General features: G+C 37.9%; 3 protein-coding genes and 1 pseudogene across 5 annotated transcripts in view; 2 read left to right on the top strand and 2 right to left on the bottom strand.

The window, feature by feature from the left end:
* Positions 1 to 7,699: 7,699 nt before the first annotated feature.
* On the top strand, positions 7,700 to 8,759 carry LOC141847011 (uncharacterized; annotated as a pseudogene).
* A 619-nt stretch (positions 8,760 to 9,378) lies between these two features.
* Positions 9,379 to 13,131, top strand: LOC141847860 (putative splicing factor 3A subunit 1). Of its 3 annotated transcripts, XR_012603433.1 has the most exons (6): positions 9,379 to 9,479; positions 9,687 to 11,912; positions 11,987 to 12,286; positions 12,434 to 12,517; positions 12,616 to 12,675; positions 12,865 to 13,131. XR_012603433.1 is itself a non-coding variant. In XM_074735946.1 (3 exons), exons 2-3 carry the CDS (start codon positions 9,735 to 9,737, stop codon positions 12,254 to 12,256), a joined length of 2,448 nt encoding a protein of 815 aa, XP_074592047.1. In that variant the 5' UTR covers positions 9,379 to 9,479; positions 9,687 to 9,734; the 3' UTR covers positions 12,257 to 12,381. The 3 variants fall into 3 exon arrangements, 1 of the variants encoding a protein (XP_074592047.1); XR_012603434.1 differs by lacking the exon at positions 12,434 to 12,517; XM_074735946.1 differs by lacking the exons at positions 12,434 to 12,517; positions 12,616 to 12,675; positions 12,865 to 13,131 and having other exon boundaries at positions 11,987 to 12,381.
* Positions 13,132 to 13,810: 679 nt separating this feature from the next.
* LOC141847107 (uncharacterized) lies at positions 13,811 to 17,186 on the bottom strand. The gene is made up of 7 exons (XM_074735087.1): positions 17,080 to 17,186; positions 15,087 to 15,144; positions 14,699 to 15,007; positions 14,579 to 14,627; positions 14,398 to 14,492; positions 14,174 to 14,295; positions 13,811 to 13,868 (listed from the first exon to the last, which is right to left on the bottom strand). The coding sequence occupies exons 1-7, from the start codon at positions 17,184 to 17,186 to the stop codon at positions 13,811 to 13,813; spliced, it is 798 nt and encodes a 265-aa protein (XP_074591188.1).
* An 898-nt stretch (positions 17,187 to 18,084) lies between these two features.
* Positions 18,085 to 21,915, bottom strand: part of LOC141847010 (E3 ubiquitin-protein ligase MIEL1-like) — a 4,793-nt gene continuing 962 nt past the window's right edge. The window contains exons 3-13 of the mRNA XM_074735009.1: positions 21,666 to 21,718; positions 21,549 to 21,581; positions 21,440 to 21,472; positions 21,278 to 21,357; positions 21,166 to 21,207; positions 21,041 to 21,081; positions 20,021 to 20,103; positions 19,837 to 19,928; positions 19,677 to 19,746; positions 18,932 to 18,970; positions 18,085 to 18,309 (exon numbers count right to left, since the gene is read on the bottom strand). Of these exons, the coding sequence (XP_074591110.1) occupies positions 18,181 to 18,309; positions 18,932 to 18,970; positions 19,677 to 19,746; positions 19,837 to 19,928; positions 20,021 to 20,103; positions 21,041 to 21,081; positions 21,166 to 21,207; positions 21,278 to 21,357; positions 21,440 to 21,472; positions 21,549 to 21,581; positions 21,666 to 21,718 (695 nt within the window). The 3' untranslated portion in view covers positions 18,085 to 18,180. The remainder of the gene's footprint in view (positions 18,310 to 18,931; positions 18,971 to 19,676; positions 19,747 to 19,836; positions 19,929 to 20,020; positions 20,104 to 21,040; positions 21,082 to 21,165; positions 21,208 to 21,277; positions 21,358 to 21,439; positions 21,473 to 21,548; positions 21,582 to 21,665; positions 21,719 to 21,915) is intronic.

Genomic DNA, 21,915 nt, shown 5'->3' with positions numbered 1-21,915 from the left:
CCCAAGATTCTAACCCTAAACTATTCCGTCGTTGCCTTCAACCGGTCCACACCGCTGCTGCCTTCAGCCGGTGTGATCTTTGCCGAGACACTATCGTGTCGTCTCTCATCAAAATCGCCTCTCCGTCATCGGTGACTCTGCTTGTGGATACAGCAGGTTAGTATAAGCTTTCCTATATTGTCTAGATGACCAGTCCTATCCTCCCTAGCTGCACCACAACCACTACTAGCGACTATCACAAATATTCTCACATTGCCTGATGTAGAAGTTAATATATTCTCGCATTGTCTGGATGATCCGGCCTATTCTCCCATGCTGAATCTTAGCCTAACCATCAATGACTGTTACAAATGGTCCCAAAAAACATGTAAAACTTAATAGTTTCTCATCAGAATCACTGATATGTTACTATTGTTACACTTATAGAAGATACAATGCACTGTGGTAAGACCTGTTTTACTGCTAGATCCTTTACCATAAGAAAAGATGACACAAATTCAAATATTTTCTATATTAATACATTGAAGTGGGAACTAACTTTCATTTTTGTCTCCATTTCTATAAAGCCTCTCAACTTCTTAACCTTTAAGGAAGCTTGTTCCAACGCAATTAAGGGTGGAATTTGCATATAGCCCAAGCAACATAATCCTTGAAAAATGCGACTAAGGGCACAATACATGAAGGACAGATCTCCTATGAATATAGTTTAATATGAGCATGAATCATGTGCATGCTTTAACCATTCTAATCTCAACTTTCCACCATGAAAAATAACTTTCTATAATTGTTCATGTTAGTGCGATTATTTTGTCTCAACTTTACACCATGCTTTAGTCATTCTATGAATTAATATCATGTTGCATATTCCTTCTTTATGATTTTGATTGTTGTCATAAGATGAAACAAACAAGTGAGTTTATATGTTTCATTCCCTTGTGCGATTATTTTGTCTGTTTTTGTTTTGGAATCAAATGACCTAGCTTCTTAGAAAAATATAAGATTTGCTGATTATTTCTCTAGAGATGTTCTATGAATTTGAAATCATAATTAGCTTAAAGAGTTGTTGTTGATTTTTGAACTTGTTGTTATCTTCCTTGTTCATTTCTGAATGGTGGTCACTATTTTTTTATCTTATCTTGTTTATATCTATTTGATTTAGAATATTTTTATGGTTATATAATGATATGTAGAGTTTCACTTCATCTAACTTTGACATTCCCCAACAATGGAAGAAAATGACAGTGATGATCATCTATATATTTCCTAAGTTATAGATGATCGAAAGTTAAAAATTAAGATGAAATTCACATCACTAGAAGAAATATTTTCGTGCTATAACCAATATGCGCGAGAAGCCGAATTTAGTGCAAGGATAAACAGTAGCGGTCAATAAATTAAGTAGATTTATAAGTAATCCAAATGATGACCATTGGAAGACATCAATAAAAGTTCTTAAATATTTAAGATACATCTTAAAGTATGAATTATATTATATAAGATATCCAGCAGTACTAGAGGGTCATTGTGATATAAATTGAATATCTGACACAAAATACTCTAAATCAACTAGTGGATATGTATTTATCATTGGTGGTGGAGCGGTGTCATGGAAATCCACAAAACAAACGTGTATAACTCGATTAACCATAGAATCTGAATTTATAGCCTTAGATAAAGCTACAGAAAAGCTGAATGACTTTATAACTTCTTAGAGGATACTCATACTAAGCAAACCAATGTCTGTCATGATGATACATTGTGATAATCAATCAGTAATTGCAAGGGCACAAAATAACATATAAAATGGTAAGTCACGACATATTCGTCCAAGACACAATACCATTAGATAGTTAATCTCAAATAAAATTATCTATGTCGAGTATGTCAAATCGAAAAATAACTTGATGGATTCGTTTATAAAAAATTTGAGTAGAAATCAAATTACTGTACATCAAGGAAAATGAGATTAAAAATTTACAAATAAAAACATTTATAGTGGTAACCCAACCTTATTGATTGGAAATCTCAAAATCCTGGTTCAATGAGACAATGAAATTATAAAAGTTCATGTAAGCACTTGGACTAGTTCGCCTCTCATTCTTAAGATGGAAAAGTGTTGTCTACCCAATATAGTGAGGTTAAGTTATACACTTTTAATGACACCTCTACTTGAAAAAGTGAAGTATGGTTGGATACTCTTAATAAGAGGTTACCTATATAAGTGTGAAGACGGATCCGCTTCAATGAAAATTTTTATGAATCCAAAATATTGTCTATTGCCAAAACAGACACAATAGTGAAAACTATAAAAATGTAAGAAAGATTATCGTGTAAGTATCATTATCTTGGTTTACACAAATGGTTGAGTAGTTTAAGGCATCATGTTCACTAAACATCCTAGTCAATTTGATGATATTCTACTATGGAAGGTTTAAAGCCACAAAGTACCTCTTCTGATACGATAATTTTTCAATTGAACTCTCCTTTGATATTAATATACATACATATATCAATTTTCAATCATGCAGAGGATTATTAAAAAAAATTGATTTAGAACCAATAAGTGTGTGAGTGAGAAATCACATGATATGAATCAATGACATGATTTAATATAGATCGTCGGATTAAGATGAACAAATCAAATTCATCCAGATGAGAGGGCATAAGTGCCTCTTCAAATTACTCAATCTCAATCATTGAATTCAAATGAAAGATACTTGATCTAAGCGGTTACTTTGAAAATGGATGAATCCAAGTGAAGAGATATTGTGTTCCTTAGAAGGGGGATACGGTTTGAATCATCCAATTCAAATTAGATGGATAAGATCTAATTAAACAAAGAGGTTCTTCTAACCCTTCATAAATATAAATAAACTCCCTACTTTGTCATTTCATTCATTCAATTTAAAACAAAGCAAACATTACATTCCATACTTGCATTTTAGAGAATTCAAGAAGCTTCTTCGATTCAGAGGTCTTACGATTTGCAATGTTGTTATTGCAAGATATAGTCGTTATATCTTGGGAGATGATTGTCGTATTCTGTCAACACCGTGTGCAGGGTAAACTCGTCTTAAAGAGAGAGAGTCCAACTTAACATCGACTTCGCTTAAGCGGTATTATATCGTCATTCTGTCCACGCTCAAATTGCACCACCACCACCAGCTCCAACTGATATCGCCTAAGTTGCTAGGCCCTCACACAATCCTCCTCAGCGTGCCCTCTTCGCTCTAACCTTCCTTTTTTTTCTCTCCAGTAGATTAAACCCCGTCCCATTCCTATCATCTTCATTTCTGCTCAAACATCGCTCTTTACACAGAACCCCTCATCAGGAGCTAAGTTCGCTACTGTACATCGTTAAAAAAACGACTGACACACTCTACCTTCTCCTTGTTGCCTCCAGCCTCTCCGATGCACAACTCCACCGCCGACCGTCAGTGAGCCAGCCATAATCACCGCCCCTGCGAGAGGAATAAAGATGGAGAAGGGTTGAAACTGTCGGGCCCCTTCTTTTCCCATCGAATGGTCGCCTCTACTTTCTTTGTTGGGAACTGTTGTCCTGTCTGACCTCACCTCCGCTACCTCAAGATATCCCCCTCAATTCTTCCCCGCGAGCATCTCTTTAAAAATCGACTTACAGCTGCACAACTCCACCGCCGGCCGTCAGCGAGCTAACCATAATCGCTACCCGTGAGAGGAATCAAGACGAAGAAGGGTTGAAACTGTCGGGCCCCTTCTTTTCCCTTCTTTTCCTTGTCGAATGATCGCCTCTACTTTCCTTGTTAGGGACCATTGATCTACCTGACCTCGCTTCCTCCACCTCAATATCTCTGCTAGAAGACTTACAGTTGCACCCTCTCAATTCTTCTCTACGGGCAGATGTGATACAGACATACAGTGATAAAATATGCAAGATAAAAAAGATGAATATTTTAAAAATTAACTTTTAAATATATATAAACTGTATTTCAAAATCATTTAATAAACAAATTGAAAAGAACATCATATACCTTCAAAATTAATCTCATGAAACTTGAACACTTGAATTATAAAAAAAAAACTTATATGGTAACACTATTTCTTATAATCTACCATTAATTTTGGAGATAGATAACCTTGTTTCTTATTGATCTACCCAATAAGTCTAAAGAACAACTTAAACAATCATCTTTTCTAAATCCTTCACTAAGTTGCAAGCACCATTTTTAACTAACATAACCTCATTAAAACGCAGCAGCCTCCTAACTTTTACTAACATTTTTATTTTTTTTACAAATAAAAATTTTGCTTCTCAAAACCTCTTGGGTCATTTTATGCATTTATTTATATATATATAATATATTTTTAAGCTTTGAAAGCTCATGCATATATTTGTTTGGTGATGGACGTCACGGGCACACATTAATTATACCAAATCATAAGAACTTCCTTCATGCAAATGTTATTTTCGTTAGTAAAAGGCAGATTGAATTTTAAATATGCAAATAGCCAAACCACTAACTATTATATACAAAAAAAATTATTTTCTTTAAAAAAAATAGGCTAAAACAAAAGTCCATAAATAATTCAATCTGTCTTAAATCTCTTTGAAGACCAACAATACAGATAGGTCCTACACTAAATGCAGCCATATCCAGTCTTTATTAGAACAGTTGTGAGTTATTAAACACATCCACTCAGCCTTTTTGGATCTCTAATAAAGAGTTGCCACAATGATCAACATGTTTATTCAGCACAGTTGGCTAGAAGTTCAATGCAACTCATGCACTATTTGTTACACTTCACTGAACTCGCAAAAAACAGAGAATAGTTTCACTTTTTCTCCCTGGCAAATTAGATTTTATCCTTTCAGCTTGTTGCTTGCTTTCATAAAAGGTAGTAAACTGGGGACTTCCATATATTGTTATCTAAAGAAACATCTAATATGAAATGCAAAAGGATCATTTAACTAACACTTGACCATCGAATCGAATGTCATTAAAGAAAAAATAAAAGTCACTACAACTTCAGTGAATCTGTTTTTATCATTGAATTGCCTCCCTCAGCATTCAATTACACCCTAACAAATAAATATATAGTCTACATCAATCCATTTTAAACGGTTGAGGAGCCAACCACCTCCCTAAACCCTCATCCTCGACGTGCAAGACTCATAATGAACTTAGGGTGGAACCGCGGATCGATAATGAACAATCTCTTTTATGAAGAATTCTAATATCATAAAAACTTTATGCTAGGATGCTCGACATGGTTGGTCTATTTGAGAAGTAAACTAAAAGTCCAGAGCAAAATGACACAATCAGAATCAACTCGATGATAAGGCATTTCAACGAATCATACACTGACATTGCCGAGAATTAAGTTCAACCAGTATACTTTTCAGTGAAGAAATGATCACCTTCATTTTCCTAAAATTAAGTTCAGCAAGCTGGAGTTGTACCTGCAGTAGAACTGTGGATGAACCAAAAGATGAGGGTCATTTTCCGTTGGCCAATGATACGAAGAATCGCAGTAGCAAGCAAAGTTCGACAAGTTGCAAACTTGTGTGCAATGGATCAATTTGTTCAACCTATAAAACATTTATGTCAGCATGTAGCAAACACTTAGGATCAGTTTACAGAAGAATCTAGAGATTTTTAGTAAGTTAGACCACATAGACAAGAACAGCACCAAACTCTGAACATAATGAAACCAAATATATCCTAGACATATGGAGATACTGAAAAATAGTCTTATCAATTGGGTATTTTCCTTTCGATCGTTTTATTCATTTGTTATCTTTCGAGTTGCTGATTCTCTATATTATATATCACGTAATTTAGATTGCCAAAACACCACTAATATTGAACCCACAGAGACAAATGACCAGCTGAAGGCCTAGTTTATTACTTTATATGTCTTCTTTTTCTGAAGAAAGTTATAACTTTATATGACTAAGAATGCAAGATACTGTCAGATAAACATTACAACTTAGTCTATGTTTAAGCATTTAATATTAGCAACACAATTCCTTCGTTGTATATCTCCACTTAATCTTTCACCAAAACCATCATATATGATTTTCTGGCAAATTCTTTTCATTCTCAACTTTGTAATCTTTCACAGATTTTTGCAGTCCTGTTCGTCTCATGCTGATCATTACTTCTATTTGTGTGTGCTAGAAAAATCATTTAAATCCAACCAACAACAAGCGGAACATCTCAACCATTATGGCCTAACTACCAAGTCATCTGCTAGATGGTAACCGACATCCGCCATCTACCATTCATAGTTCTGGTCACATCAATTCTGGCCAGAGTAATATGGTTTCATGATAATAATATAGTGAGTAATATCAAATCTACTTACAGTTGACTGGTACCGATCTGTCAGCAAGAATCACACAATGTCTCGAAGCTTCTTCAGCTGTAAATCTTAATTGGTGGTTGCAAGGCACTGTCAGCTATAATTTTACAGGCAAAAAAAAAAAAACAAAACAAAAGGCATCCTTTATTTTCATTATCATCAAAAAGAACATTCATTTTGCAAACAAATATTAAAAAGGTGTCCCATGTTCTGAAACTACCCTTGTAGAAAAATCAATTAGAGTAGCTTTGATGAAAGCTACTCCAACATAAAGTAGCACTTTTAGTAAATTGTTTTATATTATAATAGTTTTGATCAAAAGTGTTCCACATTCTAGCAATTTTGACCAATTTTAACTAAATTTGAGTAATTTTAATTAATATTTGAAAGTTTTAATCCATACTATACTTAATAGTTTTGAGTATGTTAGGGCAGTTTCAACTAAAGTTATTACAACAACGTTAGAACAATGATATTTTTGAAATATAGGGTACCTTTTAATTTTTTGCCTAATTTTATTGGCAAGAGATATTCACCTTTTACATTGGAAATTATAAGTTTATCTCAAAACTAACCTTTGAAATTATAATATTTTTTGGTAATCCAAGTATCTAGCTCTTACGATCCAATTAATTTTGAAGGCGATTAGTCTAACTCTACGAAAGTTTCCCACAGACCACCAGAATAAATCAAGAAGTGTAGATAGGTCCTGGCGAACGGCCCAACGTTACAAGTTTTTCAAACTCTCATTACCTAGAAAGTCAGTTCCATCTCTCACCATCGCACCGTAGCCCCGGAGACACAACCTTTGAAATTATAAGGTGTCAATAAATCATAGTAGCATAGGAGCATCACACAGCTATCCCATGTACTCCAAGGTGACCTCTAAATATATGTTGATTTCTAAACAGGGCATCGAGGCCTATATATTTTTGCTAAAAAGTAACTTGTTTCATCCAACAAAAGAAAACATAAACATATATAACCCACCCTATTATCATGGATTCACATCATTCTATCCATCAAGATGCAAAATACCAACCGGTCGTAAGGTATTGCTAAGATCCTAAGGTCAACATAAGCCTCCATTGATCATTGAGGTTTACTCCTACACATATATATATATATATATACCTGATAAAACAAAGGGCAAAAAAATCAAATTCTATAGCCACCAGTTGTTGTACCATTCCTCGGACTAAAAACCAATGATGAAAATCCAAAGCTAAATCAACAGTCAAACTGTTAATTGGCATTAACTGCGAGGCTCATGCAATCTGCCATCAGTATCTCTCATTTATTGAGGCCATTAATGCATCTCTCGAAGGTAGCTTCTTTTTGTAAGACTGCAGACTGGAAAATCCTGTTTGAACGCTATCAGTTTCACTCTCTCCATCTCTCGTCTCTTATACTATATTTGGTTAACCGGAGGAGGTCGTCGATGGCAGCAGACGTGAGTTCCTTTGCACAGACGGAGGAAGGTGAGGGGAAGAGGGAGCTTGTCACCAGGGACTTGCTTGGCAGCGGTGAGGTGTCGCTTAAGTCTGCCGAGGTCGACCTCGAGCTCAGAGTTCCTGATGGCTGGGAAAGGCGGCTAGACCTAGTAGTAAGTAATCTTATTGTTCCTCGATCTTTTACGTTTGGAATTCACGCAGTTCTTCTTCTTCCTCCCAGCAAGATCGATTTTTGTGGTGAAATAGTTCTTTTTGGATCATTCTAAATGGAAAATACGACAGTGTTATCCTTTCTGTGGTAGTTTATGTCTGATTTCGTTGTCTGAATTCTACTGCAACTTCAATCTCACACCGGATGCATTTGATATCTGAAGTTTACTACGGTCTTATTGCTAAAAACTAGATTTTTTTCCCCATCGAGATCCATGTAAGAAACTAGTGTTTGCAATAACTTCAATTGCAGTCGGGAAAGACTTACCTCCAGAAGCGCGAACCGCATCCGGCGCACCGCCATCCGCACAACCTCAACCTCGCGCTTCCTCCGCCGTCCTCCAGGGCGCTCTTCCCGGAGGTCAACGCCGGAGTGCCGCCGTCCAGGTACCAGAGCGTGTGCACCCTCGAGAAGGTGAGGTCCGCCCTCCAGCGCGCCGGCCACCACCCCTACGACTCCCCCTTAACTCCTTCCTCGCCGTCGACCGGCGTCGACTGCTCGGCGAAGCGGAGGGCAGCAGGCGATCGGGAACGCTACAAGCCGTCGCCCGCGATCGCCAGGTGCCCTGGTTGCCTACTCTACGTGCTCGTATCGCCGGCGGCGCGGAAAATAAAAAACGGTGCCCTAGGTGCGCGGCGCACCTCGCCGTCGACCGCGGCGAGGCCAACTCCGCATCGAGACCGAGGCCCCACGTTTACAAAAAGGCTTGTATTGTCGGCGCCAGCGCCGGTGACACAAGTTTGACCTGAACTCGCCGAACCATGAACAATAGATTGTTTGTTAATTAATTAATAAATTGTAAAATTAATTTGTAAAAAACGAACTGTTTGTGCAAAATTAAGAGATTATTTTAATAATTTAATTAGAACAAAAATATAAAAGATGGCTTATATGTTAATTTATAAAATATAATTTGTAAATTAATTTTACAAACACCCTGATATGGAATTTGATTTGATTATCAATTTCTAAAATAGAATTTGTAAATTAATTTGCAGATATTTGATTTGATTATTTTTTTTTTTCAATTAAAATCTTAAGTTTATGAAAAACAACAGAGAATATTTGAAAAATGCTGTCACTGATAAGTCGTAAAACACAGAGTTTTTGTAAGTAATTCAAAAATCTGAATTTGAAAATTTTGAAGTGGGAAATTTAAAGATAAATATTTAAAATTATGGCTGCTAAAATAATAAATGACATATTAATGTTTTGGTAAAAGAATAAAGATAAGCGCTGTTCAATATGAAAATGTGGGAGGGGGCAAAATCTAATTTCCCATACTTGCGTGTGTATATTTATGTATGGAATATCTAAAACTCGAAGGGGCCAAATACGAGAACACAATCGCAGACTGAGCGCCTTGCCCTAATCCGGCCGCCGGATCCCTTTTGTCCCACACGGTCCGCCGTTCGCCGCCGGACGCATCTTCTTCTCCGGCGTGGTTCTCGCCGATCCCTTTGTCTAAGGTACATGTCTTTCCTTTCTTCTTCCTTTTCTTCTTCTTCTTCGTCTTCTCTCCATCAGCTTCGAATTGGTTCCGCTTGTTGCTTTATTCGTTTCTTCCCAACGATCTGTAGATCCAGCGATGATTCGAGAAACCTGGTGAAAAAGTTATCGGAAAGGTGCTAATTTGTGTCTCCTTGTACCCTTTTCCTTTGCTGTTCTAACCCTAGGTCTTCATTCCACCGAGGATACCGATACGGTAAACCAGAGGAAGGGCGATGTTTTCCTCGATTCTACCGCTGCCAGCCCCGCCAGCTGATGGAGATCTAGGCCCGATTCCTTCTGCCCAGATTTCCGTCGATGTCTCTATCAGTAAGACTCAGGATCAGAAAGAACTCCCGCCACCTCCTCCGGCTCCGGTCGCCACCCACACGAGAACAATTGGTATCATCCATCCTCCGCCCGATGTTCGAATGATCATAGATAAGACTGCAACTTTCGTCGCCAAAAATGGCCCTGAGTTCGAAAAGAGAATCCTTGCCCATAATGCCGGGAACAACAAGTTCAATTTTTTGACTTCTTCGGATCCTTATCATGCATACTATCAGCATAAAGTTTCAGAGCAACGTGCCTTGGCTCAGAGTGCCCCTCAGCTGCCCACGGGAGACGCCTCTCAGGCGACGGATTCTGCCCCTTTGCCTTCTGATGGCTCGATTGCTCCTACATCTGCAACTGCACCATCCGATGAGGCAGCAGCTAAAGTCGACCCTGCTGCTCAGTTCAGGATTCCTCCAAAGAAGGTCCTTGAGCCACCTGAGGCTGAACAATACACAGTTAGGCTCCCTGAAGGAATCACTGGTGAGGAATTGGACATAATTAAGCTCACTGCACAGTTTGTCGCACGCAATGGGAAGAACTTCCTGACCAATCTTTCAAACCGTGAGATGAGCAACCCTCAATTCCACTTCTTGAAGCCAACGCACAGCATGTTCACGTTCTTCACGACCCTGACGGATGCATACTCCAAGGTGCTGATGCCTCCAACAGGGTTGACAGAAAAGCTGCATAAAAGCATCAGGGATAGGACAGCAGTGCTGGAGAGATGTTTGCACCGTTTGGAATGGGAGCGGTCTCAGGAACAAGCTAGGCAAAAGGCTGAGGATGAGATCGAGCAGGAGAGGATGCAAATGGCGATGATTGATTGGCATGATTTTGTTGTGGTTGAAACCATTGAGTTTGCTGACGATGAGGAAGAAGAGCTTCCCGTGCCAATGACATTGGATCAGGTCATAAGGAGGAGCAAGATGTCCGCATTGGATGAAGAGGAACCAATGCAAATAGCTGAACCAGGCAAAGAGATGGAGATGGAGATGGATGAAGAAGAGGTACAACTTGTTGAGGAAGGAATGAGAGCTGCAAGACTTGAGGAGAATGGCATGGATGAGAAGAGGAGTGAAGTAAAGGCACCTAGTGATGAGCCTGAGCCTCCAATGCGGATAGTGAAGAACTGGAAGAGGCCTGAGGAGAGGATTCATGCTGAAAGGGATCCAACAAACTTTGTGATTTCACCCATCACCAATGAGCTAATTCCTATCAATGAGATGGCAGAGCACATGCGCATATCTCTCATCGATCCCAAATACAAGGAACAGAAGGAAAGAATGATGGCTAAAATCCGGGAGACTACTCTTGCTCCTGATGATGAGATTTCCAAGAACATTGTCGGGCTTGCACGAACTCGTCCTGATATTTTTGGCACCACAGAAGAAGAAGTATCTAATGCTGTTAAAGCAGAAATTGAGAAAAAGAAGGATGAGCAGCCAAAGCAGGTCATATGGGATGGACACTCAGGAAGTATTGGGCGCACTGCCACTCAAGCCTTATCACAGGGTGCTACTGGTGAGGAACAAACTGATGCTAACACTGACTTGAGGTTACTTCCAGGTCCAGCACCAGCACCTAGACCTGGTGTGCCGTTAGTCCGCCCACTTCCTCCACCTCCTGGATTGGCGCTAAATATTCCTCGTTTCCCACCGAACATGGTTCCATATTCTGTTCCTGGAGCGGCTGGTGGTGTTGTCCCTCCTCCAAGGCCTGGCATGATGCCAATGATGCCTTCTGTGAGGCCTGCACCTTCATCTATGCCTTTGAATTCATCTCAGCAACCCATTATGATTAACCAGCAGCCAGGAATTCAAGTTAACCCATCTATCTTTCCTGTACCTCCACCTCCTGGATCCCAGTTTACACCGTTGGGGGTTCCTCGACCATTTGTTCCAATGCCTATGCCACCACCTAACATGCAGATGGTTCCTCCACCTCCGCCTCCACATGGAATGCCACCACCTCCACCTCCAGAGGACGCCCCACCACTTCCTGATGAACCTGAACCAAAACGGCAAAGAGTTGATGATGTTTCTCTCATTCCAGAGGATCAGTTCCTTACTCAACATCCAGTAACATCTCTTTTCTCATGTTAATTTGCTACCTATTGTTTGTTACAGGTCACATAACTAATTGTTTTTTCCAGGGATCTGTCCGAATTTCTGTATTGGTTCCTAATGTGGATGAAGGAAACTTGAAAGGTCAACTTTTGGGGATCACAGTCCAGTCTCTGGCTGAGACTATTGCCAGTCTTAAGGAGAAAATTGCAGCTGAGGTTCAGCTTCCTGCTAATAAGCAGAAACTGAGTGCTCGGGCTGGTTTTCTCAAGGACAATCTTACACTTGCGTACTACAACATTGGCCCTGACGAAACACTGACACTTGCTCTAAGGGAACGTGGCGGGAGGAAGAGATGAACTTGCCTTGAAACAGAGATGGTTAAATAGGTCGTTGAAAAAGTTTCTTGCATCTGGTTGTAGTACTTGTTGTGATCTTTCTAATTTGGGTCGCAACCAATATATTGGAGATGAGTTTTTGCTAATTTAGGATTTGAGACTTATCTATGCTGATGAACTTTATGATTCATAATGCAGATTCAGAATTCAGGTGCTAATGTTTCTCTATTTGTTGCCCAAATGAATGTGTTGCTCCAAAGGCGCAAAACGTAGCATCCTATGGTTGCTTTATAGCATTATGAAAACCTTTGTTGATCTGCAATATCTATACCTTCCTCATTCAGTCAAATATCATTTTGATCTCATGTCATCTGATGCAGGTTCAATGTTCTTAATTCTACTTAAGGAGACAAATTCTTCAGATCTTTTGGAATCTTCAGGTGCTGTTATTTTTTGTCAGCGGACAAGCTTGTATTTTCTTTTCCCTTTTTCTTGCAGAATCTACATCACTATTTATTATTATGATAAAGCAGATGAATTTTATTGTTTAGCTCTTACTACCAAGTTTGTTTAGTCTGTTTGTGAGCAGTTCTCAGTTTGTGTTAAATGGAAGACTTGTTTATCAACAGCTTGATGAGATTTCAATTTACCTGCAATCAAGTTGGCACCAATTTCATGTGAATCCAAGATCTGGTAGGTTTTTAAACTATCTTCTGCAATGGAAGTTGATTTCCTGGAGACTTTCAATGTTTAGTTGCTGCAAACTGTTGCAGTTTTATTTATTGATTTCGATGATGAGAGGGCTAGAACTGAGAGATACAGCAAGAAACTTTTCACGAACTTATTTGGGTGATGATTTTGTTTTATATAAAGTTTTAATAGGCTAGTTGTTTCAAGTATTATATTTCAAGTTTTCATGTGATAAATAATGTACAATTTTATAGTTTAAATCTTGTTGCAAGTTGCCAATCAATTTGTAGCATGCTTTATATCATTTTGTCCAGAATCAACTTGAGTTGATTTTCACATGATTGGCTGAGACCTCGTTAGTTAACAGATGTTCAAATGTTTACTAATGGTTGAAATTAAAAGATTTACAGTAAAAATTAAATTAATTTTGTGTTTTTTTTGGAAGCTGAAACAGCTATTGACACTTAAAACACTGTTCTGAACCATAGCCTAAGGAAAATTTCTTCAAGGAGTTGTTGAGGATGAAGTTTCATTTAGAACCTCAAGATGAGAAATTCCATTGTTCAAGTTCTTATTTATTTATTTGTCAAAGGTTGTCCATGCATCAAAACATTTTGTAGCATTGGTAAAAAAAACACACACTTGAAACCGTCGCTTGTGGACAACAAACACTGGTTTAATATGCAATCTACAATGGGATTCTGGTTCCTGTTATTCAATGTAAAAAATATGATTTTTATCCTGAATGAACATGTAACTACGAACAGAGTTGGGCTCAGCGAGGCCAGAGAATTCTTATGCCTGTTCATCCAAGGTTCTAGAGACAACAAGAAAGAGGAGAGAAAAAAACATACAGTTGTGCCTGTTATGAAATAAAGTGAACTCCTAACATTCCGAGGGAACCTGGCATGCCAATCCCTTGATAGCATGTTTGCACTGAAACCTACAATAGATGAACTTGTCAGTTCGACTTGCAGATGAACAAATTGCAATGGGATGCAAAGAAACGCAATCAGCACAACGTAGTAAGATGGTGTGGGTTGAGTTTCTTTTCATAAAAAAGTATGATGTCAATCTTATGGAAAACGCAAACTGAAAATTGAGAACAATCTAAAGACAGTAGATTTAATAATGCATGACAAAGAAGACCAAGAATTTGACATTTGAGGAAAAGATGACTAAATGAGATTGATGCTTCAAGTAACTACAGGTAAAAAACAATGCTTAATAAGTAGGGGGTACACTTACCACATCACATCATGTTCATTTGAATTAGGGGATGTAGAGATGGAAGCTAGTGATGTATTGTTTGAACTGCTAGTGGGAGGTATTGGAACCTTGCACTTTATATGTAATTTGAGCGGTACCACCTGTAATGACTCAAACAAGTCAAAAGTTTTTGCAAGCTGAGACAGAATTGACGGATATAAAGCATATTGGCATAGAATCAAGAGTATAGGAGATTGAGTTACCTTGCTGCTAAATCTAAAATCACGCTTAGGCAAAAAATGGAGCGGCAGTCTGAAAGTAGAGTAACTTCTGACCAGCAAGAACAGCTTAGATGGGCCTACAAACAACTCAGAGTTGATGCTAAGTGGAAGTGCTTACTATTATCTTCATTAGAGTAGAAAATAAGCAAATTAAGTGACAAACCTATTAAAGAAAAGCTTCCTACACCGGCTGATATTAATGCTCTAATAGACTGGTCATGGAGATCAAGTTAGCAGAGTGTGAAATGCGGACGATCGAGCTATAGTTATACAAAAGACCAACCTTTTTGGCAATGAAATCTGCGACTTTACTCTTGGGGGATTGAGTAGCTCTACCAAAATCAAGTTTCCCTCCATTAAATACTAGCTGATACACATGTTGAGGCCTTACAAGACTTCCTCCAAGAACCAAAATAACTTCTTGTATGTCGGGCATTTCGTCCAGAGCCAGTTTAAGTGCTGAAAGTAAAGTAGAAATTTTACACGTCACTTTTTCCATCCTCCTGATCCCTTGCTTAATCTCTCTTTTCCTTAGGTTATGTTTCCGCCTATCGGATGCCTTTGTTTCATTTGGTGAAAGACATGTCTCTTCCTAGAATAAGAAGCTTCATCAGCTGAAATATATTGACCGCAATAGAACTTGTCCTGCACACATTGAATTTTTCACCTACCAAAGTTTTATATTCTTCCTTCAAAGCTTCATATTCATTTTCAATGTGCTGCAGTATCCTGAAGGGACAGGAACATCAAGAAATTTTCTGATTCATTTTCAATTGATAAGGAATTTAAGTCTCGTAAAGTTGACAAAACATATCATTTATCTAGTGCTAAGTGGTCCGTATGCTAACACCAAATAACAGAAACAAGTGGTGTAGAATTACAGAAGGTTACGCTTCCTCCTGATCAACACTCCGCGTCATGTAGTATAGTTTCTATTATGCAATAAAAAGAAATGTGAAACTTTGCTAGAGATCTCTAGCCTTCTTTCTAGATAATTTATCACAATAGCATACTGTTGTTGGTGCATTAGCCCTTGGTCTAAGTTAACCATGGTACGGATTGGGTTTCAATGTTTGAACAATATATTTGTATTTAACTAATATGATGGATGATTAAAGATGGTGTGTTAAGTAGATTAAGGTTGACTAAATATTTGACATTAGAAGAAAATCAAATGGGTCAAAGTTGATTAGATGTTTAACGTTGAAGGAAATCCTAATAGTCAAGGAGGATTGGATGTCAAGTAAGTAAAGAAATCCAAGAAGGTAGTGGAAAATTATATACTTATAGTGAAGAAAATCTTAAGAGGTCAAGGAGGACTAGATGTTAAGCAAATGAGGAAATTCAGACAGATCGAGGAAGACTAGATACTTGACAATGGTGGAAGTCATAATAGGTCAAGAGTGATTGGATGTTAAACAAAGTTGAAATCCTAGAGGAGCAGTTTCTAGGCATTGGATATTCCGAAAGTGAGGAGTCCCTTGACACAAGAAGTCCTAATAAGTTAAAGATCAACTTTACTAGATAAATAAGATGAAGAGGAGCAGTATTCCATCAAATTTAGGGATATTTGCAATCAACTGATACTGTAGTTGATTGAAGAACTTCAAATCACCAAATTATAATTTGGATGAATTTAAGGTTTGAAGATATCATCAACTGGTAGAGCAATCGATTGACCAGTTAACTCAGATTAATTGCAAGCAAATAGAATATTTGTCAATCAATTAATTAATCGACTCAAGTTAATTACCAGCAAATAAAATGTTTGTTAGTCGACTGAAAATGATAATAACAATCAATTAATGCTAAAACAGGTATCTGTGAATGACCCAAGTGCAGATAAAGTTGTAACAACAATTGAATTTTAAGAGTTTACATAGGAGCAGTGGACTGGAAGATAACAAGCAGTTGACTGAAAGCTAACAAAATAGTCGATTAGTTGACAGATTGCGACACGAATAGTAACCTATAAGAGGGTTTCAAACACCCGTTCACTACCGGATCCAAGGAAAGTCTTGTTGAATTGTAGGGCTACAGTGAGCAACCTATACGAATAAAGCAAGCAAGAGATCATTTGATTGTAATTTTGTTTCTTGTATTGTGGTTATTGTAAGAGATTGCTTATCTCCGTAAGTTTTTCAAAGAGGAGAAAAATTGACAGTGGTATCGGGAATTATCATAGGTTGTAGAGTAGGGAACCGAAGCACTCCCTCCCCCACCCAAACACACAGTCGCGTCTTTGCAATCCAACAATTGTAACCTAGATGATATATGTTGTATGTAAAAGAAACAGTAACCCAGTAGAATACGATGGTGTTGGTGATTAGCTTTAGTCTTCAAACACTAGTAGGGAACACAGTTCAGCTTTTCAAATTTCTACTTTTCCAGCACAAATCTCCGTAAACCAAAGAGATTCCAAGGAACCCAATCCTGAATTGAAAGAAAGGCCCCCAACCCCTACAGAAAAACCTATATCACAATCAAGAAGTCAAAAGAAGGTTAAAACAATGAAATTTCCGCGCAAACATACACGACGTTCGACAATCCAAAGAAGACGTTCGAACTATCCCTTCTAACAACAACTAGAAGGCAAAGAAATTGCAAGCCAACGGAACCATAAGAAGCAAACAAATGAGGTGGTTTAGGGTTTCGGAAGCTTACGAGGGGATCTGGTGGTGGATGTAGAGAACAAACCCGAGGATCTCCTTGACGATGTGGAAGATATCGGATCTCCCCAGCCCCTCCGGCGCCTCCGCCCCGATCTCCATAAGGCTTATCGCTCGTCCTCTGGATTCGCCGTCTTTCTAGTGTAAGCGTCGGGGACGAAGAGCCGCAACGCGCTGCGGTTTCTCCGCTTGTGTGTTTGGCTTCCAGATTTGAAATTTGAATCCAACAAAGGAGACGACCGAACGAACCCGCCGGTCCGCTTCTTCTTACTACGGTTCAATCTGTCTTTCACACCGAACTTCACAAAACCGGACAAAAAACCGATCGACCAGAAAAACCGACTCGACCAAAAAACCGGCCCCAGAAACTGAACTTTCACTGGAATTTTATATAGAATCAGAAAAGTAAGAACCCGGCTTTGTATAATGTAGTAAAAATTATAATATATTAGCAAAGGGCACAATTCTGTTTTTTAAATTTATTTTTATGATCCAATTAATTTCAATAAAATTTTTTTATTAATCATCAAAATAAATTAAAATTTATAAATTTATCATATATAATATATGTTAGATAAAATTTGAATTCTGCTCGTCCGATCTTTTACTATCGCCCCATAAGGAGAACAACACTGGTTCATAAATTGCAGCTGGGACTACGTTTTCTACACTGAAGTTGTTTACTTGAAAGGAGAGGAGAAGATCACGACCAATTTCGTCTCTATATTTTTGTTTAAAGTTAATCAGCTGCACTTATCTATGTGGAATTTGTTAAATTCTAACGAGTGAAAATGAAAAAGAAATAAATAAATTTAGAACTCCGCAAGGGCAAAGTGAAATGGTACTCTTCATTACCCATCCTGCTAGGACAGCACTAATTTCCATTGAAAAAAAAAAGAAGTCCAACCTAAAAAATCAGATGCAAAATAAAGAGACACTTGCATTAGTAATGAAAAGATAAAGGAATTAAATTCCAACAGTAGTAGTTTCAATGTGGAGGCAGAATAGAGGAATGGCCTCTTCCAATTTGTATCAAGGGATAAAATTCCTTTAATAAATGTTCTTAATTTCTTCATGCTTTATGATGAAGCAGAAGCTACTGAGTAGGAACAGGTGGAGTAGAGATTGTCCTGGTGTTGTAAGATTCGCAGTGGTTGCACTTGTGTCCTACGATGTGGAACAGCACTTCTGAAACATTGTTACAGTCGTTGCAAAGAATCCAAACCTGCACTCAAAAGGGAGTCAATATTATTGTTATGCGGGTTGAGAAATTTAACAAAGGCTTACAATACCTTCCTCAAATATGCAATGCAGAGTTTTATAACAGCTTGCAAATTGGAAAGATGAGATGGACTGACTGTTACTCGGAAATTTTTCATGCGATCAATAGGATGTCGAATCAAAGTGTCGGTGTTATCCGACACAAGCATGAAAGTATGAGAGCATATGGCCGGATGGATCGAAAAAATGTGAGAAAGAATAACAGGTTACTGCAGGGGCAGACACAATCAGATGAGTACTGAGTATCAGCATTTTCTTATACTACCAGAATGCGGATATGATTTTGTCCATTTATGTAAATCAGTAACCGAACTCAAGAATACCCAGTATAATGTACAGGTGTCTGTGATTTTAATCATACTCAAGATAGACATGTGTGCATAACATCACTATCCAAATCGAACTCAAACTCGGTTATTAGGAGACCTAAACTTAGACTTGAAGGGGTAGGGAATCTATGGATACACCGTAGGCATCCTCAAAAGGTGGGAAAAAAAGAATTATCATTTATACCAAAAGGAACATTCAATTAAGTTGTGGCAGATATATTGTATCCTAAAATGAACCTTGTAGCGATACTCGTCGGGCATGATGGTTACTGCTATCTGCAAAATGTAGAAGCTCCGTTGTTAGTATAGTGTACTTCCACAGTAGTATACTAATAAAGCTCATAGGAAGATTTTATTCTAGATTAAGAGACATATATACAAATAATTTTTATGTGATAAAAACCAAACACATGGAGACAAAAAAAAGTCGATCAACAAAAAATATTTTTGTTCCAGATATGTACATAAGTGAAAAAATAACAAGCCAAAGATGCAGCCTAGATAAAAGAAAATCTCAAAGCAGTAGAAATTGTTCTGGCTTTAATATGCACAGTGTCTCAAGCTAGATGCAAAATACAAGGAGCCAGTAAAGGCATGTTAAGCTTTTGATGCAAAAGGAGAAGAAGCATCATTTATCAAAACCATCAAATAAAATGAATATTAGAAAATAAAGTATAAAGTATATGCACAAGAAGAGAATCCTATGGACCCAATCAATACTAATTACCTAAATCATTCACCCAAACAGTCACAAAATTAAATATTGGGAACAAGAAGAAATGCCCTTTTTCTGAGGTTTTCCACGTGGAGTATTGTAATTAAACAACCATCAATCCAATAAAACTGTTTGCTTCTATGTTATGTTTTAAGATAGTTTTAAACTTGACTAACAAATATCGTGAACATGTGACATAGGATGCACTTAGATCGTGGAAAGGATGTAGGAAGAAAACTTGTACAACATCAAATGTCATCATCATACCTCTTCATCTAATTTTCTCCAGTACTTCGACATGTCACAAACTGACTTAGAGCATACTGGACAGGAGTATCTAGTGAAATGTCAGAAACAAACAGATTTAGTAACTTAGTTAAAAAGAATGCAACTGAGTGTAAGACACGAGAAGAGGTGAGGCGCATACTTATTATGTGTAAACATCTCATTACAACAGTCCATATGAAGGGTGTGCCCACATTTTAGAACTCTTGTCTCTTTCAATGAATCAAAAAGATACTGCAATGCAGCTTCAATTATCAATATATTAACATATGTAATGGATATTTCACAACTAAGGTTTGTTGAGTGACAATATCATGTTCACAAACCTCATAACAGATGGGACAATTGTGCCTCATTGAATTCTCTATGCAAAAATGTTTATTGTGTAATTCAGTTGAGTAGCAAGATCCTGCATCAGGTTACTTCTTAGTAGGAAACAACTCATGCAACTAGGCAAAGAACTCACATTGTAACTAAAAGCACTGAACCACTACCACAAACATTAAAACTAGTATCATGCGTCATACAACAAATACACAAAATTGCATGTACAAATTAGCATTTCTAAACTAGTTATTTTGGCATCATGTAACTCAAGCAATAAAACAAAAATGACATACAGTTTTATTAGATTGATCCAATAATCTCATTGTTATGGCAAAGAGATTAAATCCAGTTGTACGAAGCAGTGCACCAGATTACATAAGATATAGCAAAGTTTTCAACTGGTTCAATGCAATTATTGTCCCACCTTGACTCAGACGATGTGTATGTACCGGAGACAAGTCCTCAGATGCTGTCTATGAGTTATGTACCCCACATAACTCTTACTGATTGTTGTAGAACCCATGTAATTCATGTTCTCTGCACTCCTACAAACCTTTAGGAAGTAAAACAAAATAACTAGACGACCAACTCATATCATACCAAACAGCTAATTGCTTGGGTAAACTATACTTGAATGACTGATGGTGTGTTCATGTTTATATTTTCTAAATAAATATAAGCGCTTTCTGCCGTTTTATATGTTTTGCAGGCCTCGAATGCGAATTCAAATTCCAATCAAATTCTTCCAGAGTTCCTCGAGGAACTAGTTGTTAGCTACTACTCTCCGAAACACTAAGCATAAAACATAGGAATGGACAATGAATCATTTTGGCACAGGCACAATAATATAGTTTCAAATCATCACTGTTCATGAGTAGTACGAGAAGAGCCACATCTAGCCAAGATGCATGTTTGATTAAGCATGATAGCAACTTTAGGGAAGGCATGTATGCCATCCATGAATTACGATGAAACAATGAAATAAGCTAGTTGCAAAATATTGGATGGTGCTAGCATACCACACTTCTTGCAGTGGAAGAAATTCTCTCTACCTCCAACTCTGCTTGACAAAATTTCATCAACCAACCACACTAGAAAGAAAGGAAAAAAACACAATATAAAACATTACAGAACTACTTAGTACCTGCAGATTCCACAATCATTGCAGTGATATTGCCCTTTTCCACCTACAACAACAAGGGCCCAAAATTGTCAGCTGCTGTCCACTTAATGTTGACGCAACAAAATTGAATCTCACCTCATCGTCATAGAATTTGCACACATCACAGTAATACTCCCCCATATTGACCCCGCAATTAGAGCACACTTGTCCAACCTGAACAAAAAGAGAGCATCAAGCATGCGCTTAAACCATTCTTCAGATCAATCAAAATAAACTTTAAATCTGTATCCCATACCGGCTGTTCGGTGTCGCAGATCAAGCAAATAACCTACCAAACACAATCCAAATTCAAACAACAAACAGAAAATCCAACATATTCGCAGGGGAAGACGATAGACACTTACTTTCTGGACATCCTGACGACAAAGCTCGTGTCTCTGCATCCAGCGAATAATAACAAATCAACATGGGACGGATCGAGCAAAATAAAATTTTAAATTTTGCATAGGGGCGAATTTTACGGCGGTTTCATTGTGGCAGTGACGGCAATTGAAAATCGCGTTGCAACAAGGGGCTCAGATCTTGCATCGCCTCCTATAGTGGATGCACCTGAGAGGAGTCAAAAAAATTTCCCCCCAAAATAAATCGCATCGATCAAATCAACTAAAATCAAAAGACACAGGAACAATGCTGAATCAAAGAAAAGGGAGGAAGAATCAATACCCGAACTCCATCTTTTGAACCCTAGGCGGGAGCCGTCGGCACGGGCAG

Source organism: Curcuma longa, chromosome 16 (assembly GCF_044706935.1).
Source record: "Curcuma longa cultivar G26 ecotype Majalengka, Jawa Barat chromosome 16, ITB_CL_G26_1.1, whole genome shotgun sequence".
In the NCBI taxonomy this organism is placed as follows: Eukaryota; Viridiplantae; Streptophyta; class Magnoliopsida; order Zingiberales; family Zingiberaceae; genus Curcuma; species Curcuma longa.
Note: the sequence above shows the minus strand (reverse complement) of the source record. Positions and strands in the feature narration are given on the sequence as shown.

Excerpts from the sequence above, each read along its gene's own strand:
- LOC141847107 (XM_074735087.1), bottom strand. The coding sequence starts at position 17,186 with ATGGAGATCGGGGCGGAGGCGCCGGAGGGGCTGGGGAGATCCGATATC. Across the intron at positions 14,628-14,698 it reads CAGATTTCATTGCCAAAAAG|TCTATTAGAGCATTAATATC; the intron begins GTTGGTCTTTTG and ends CTCCATGACCAG. Across the intron at positions 13,869-14,173 it reads AATGAACATGATGTGATGTG|GTTTCAGTGCAAACATGCTA; the intron begins GTAAGTGTACCC and ends CATCTATTGTAG.
- LOC141847860 (XM_074735946.1), top strand. The coding sequence starts at position 9,735 with ATGTTTTCCTCGATTCTACCGCTGCCAGCCCCGCCAGCTGATGGAGAT. Across the intron at positions 11,913-11,986 it reads AGTTCCTTACTCAACATCCA|GGATCTGTCCGAATTTCTGT; the intron begins GTAACATCTCTT and ends TGTTTTTTCCAG.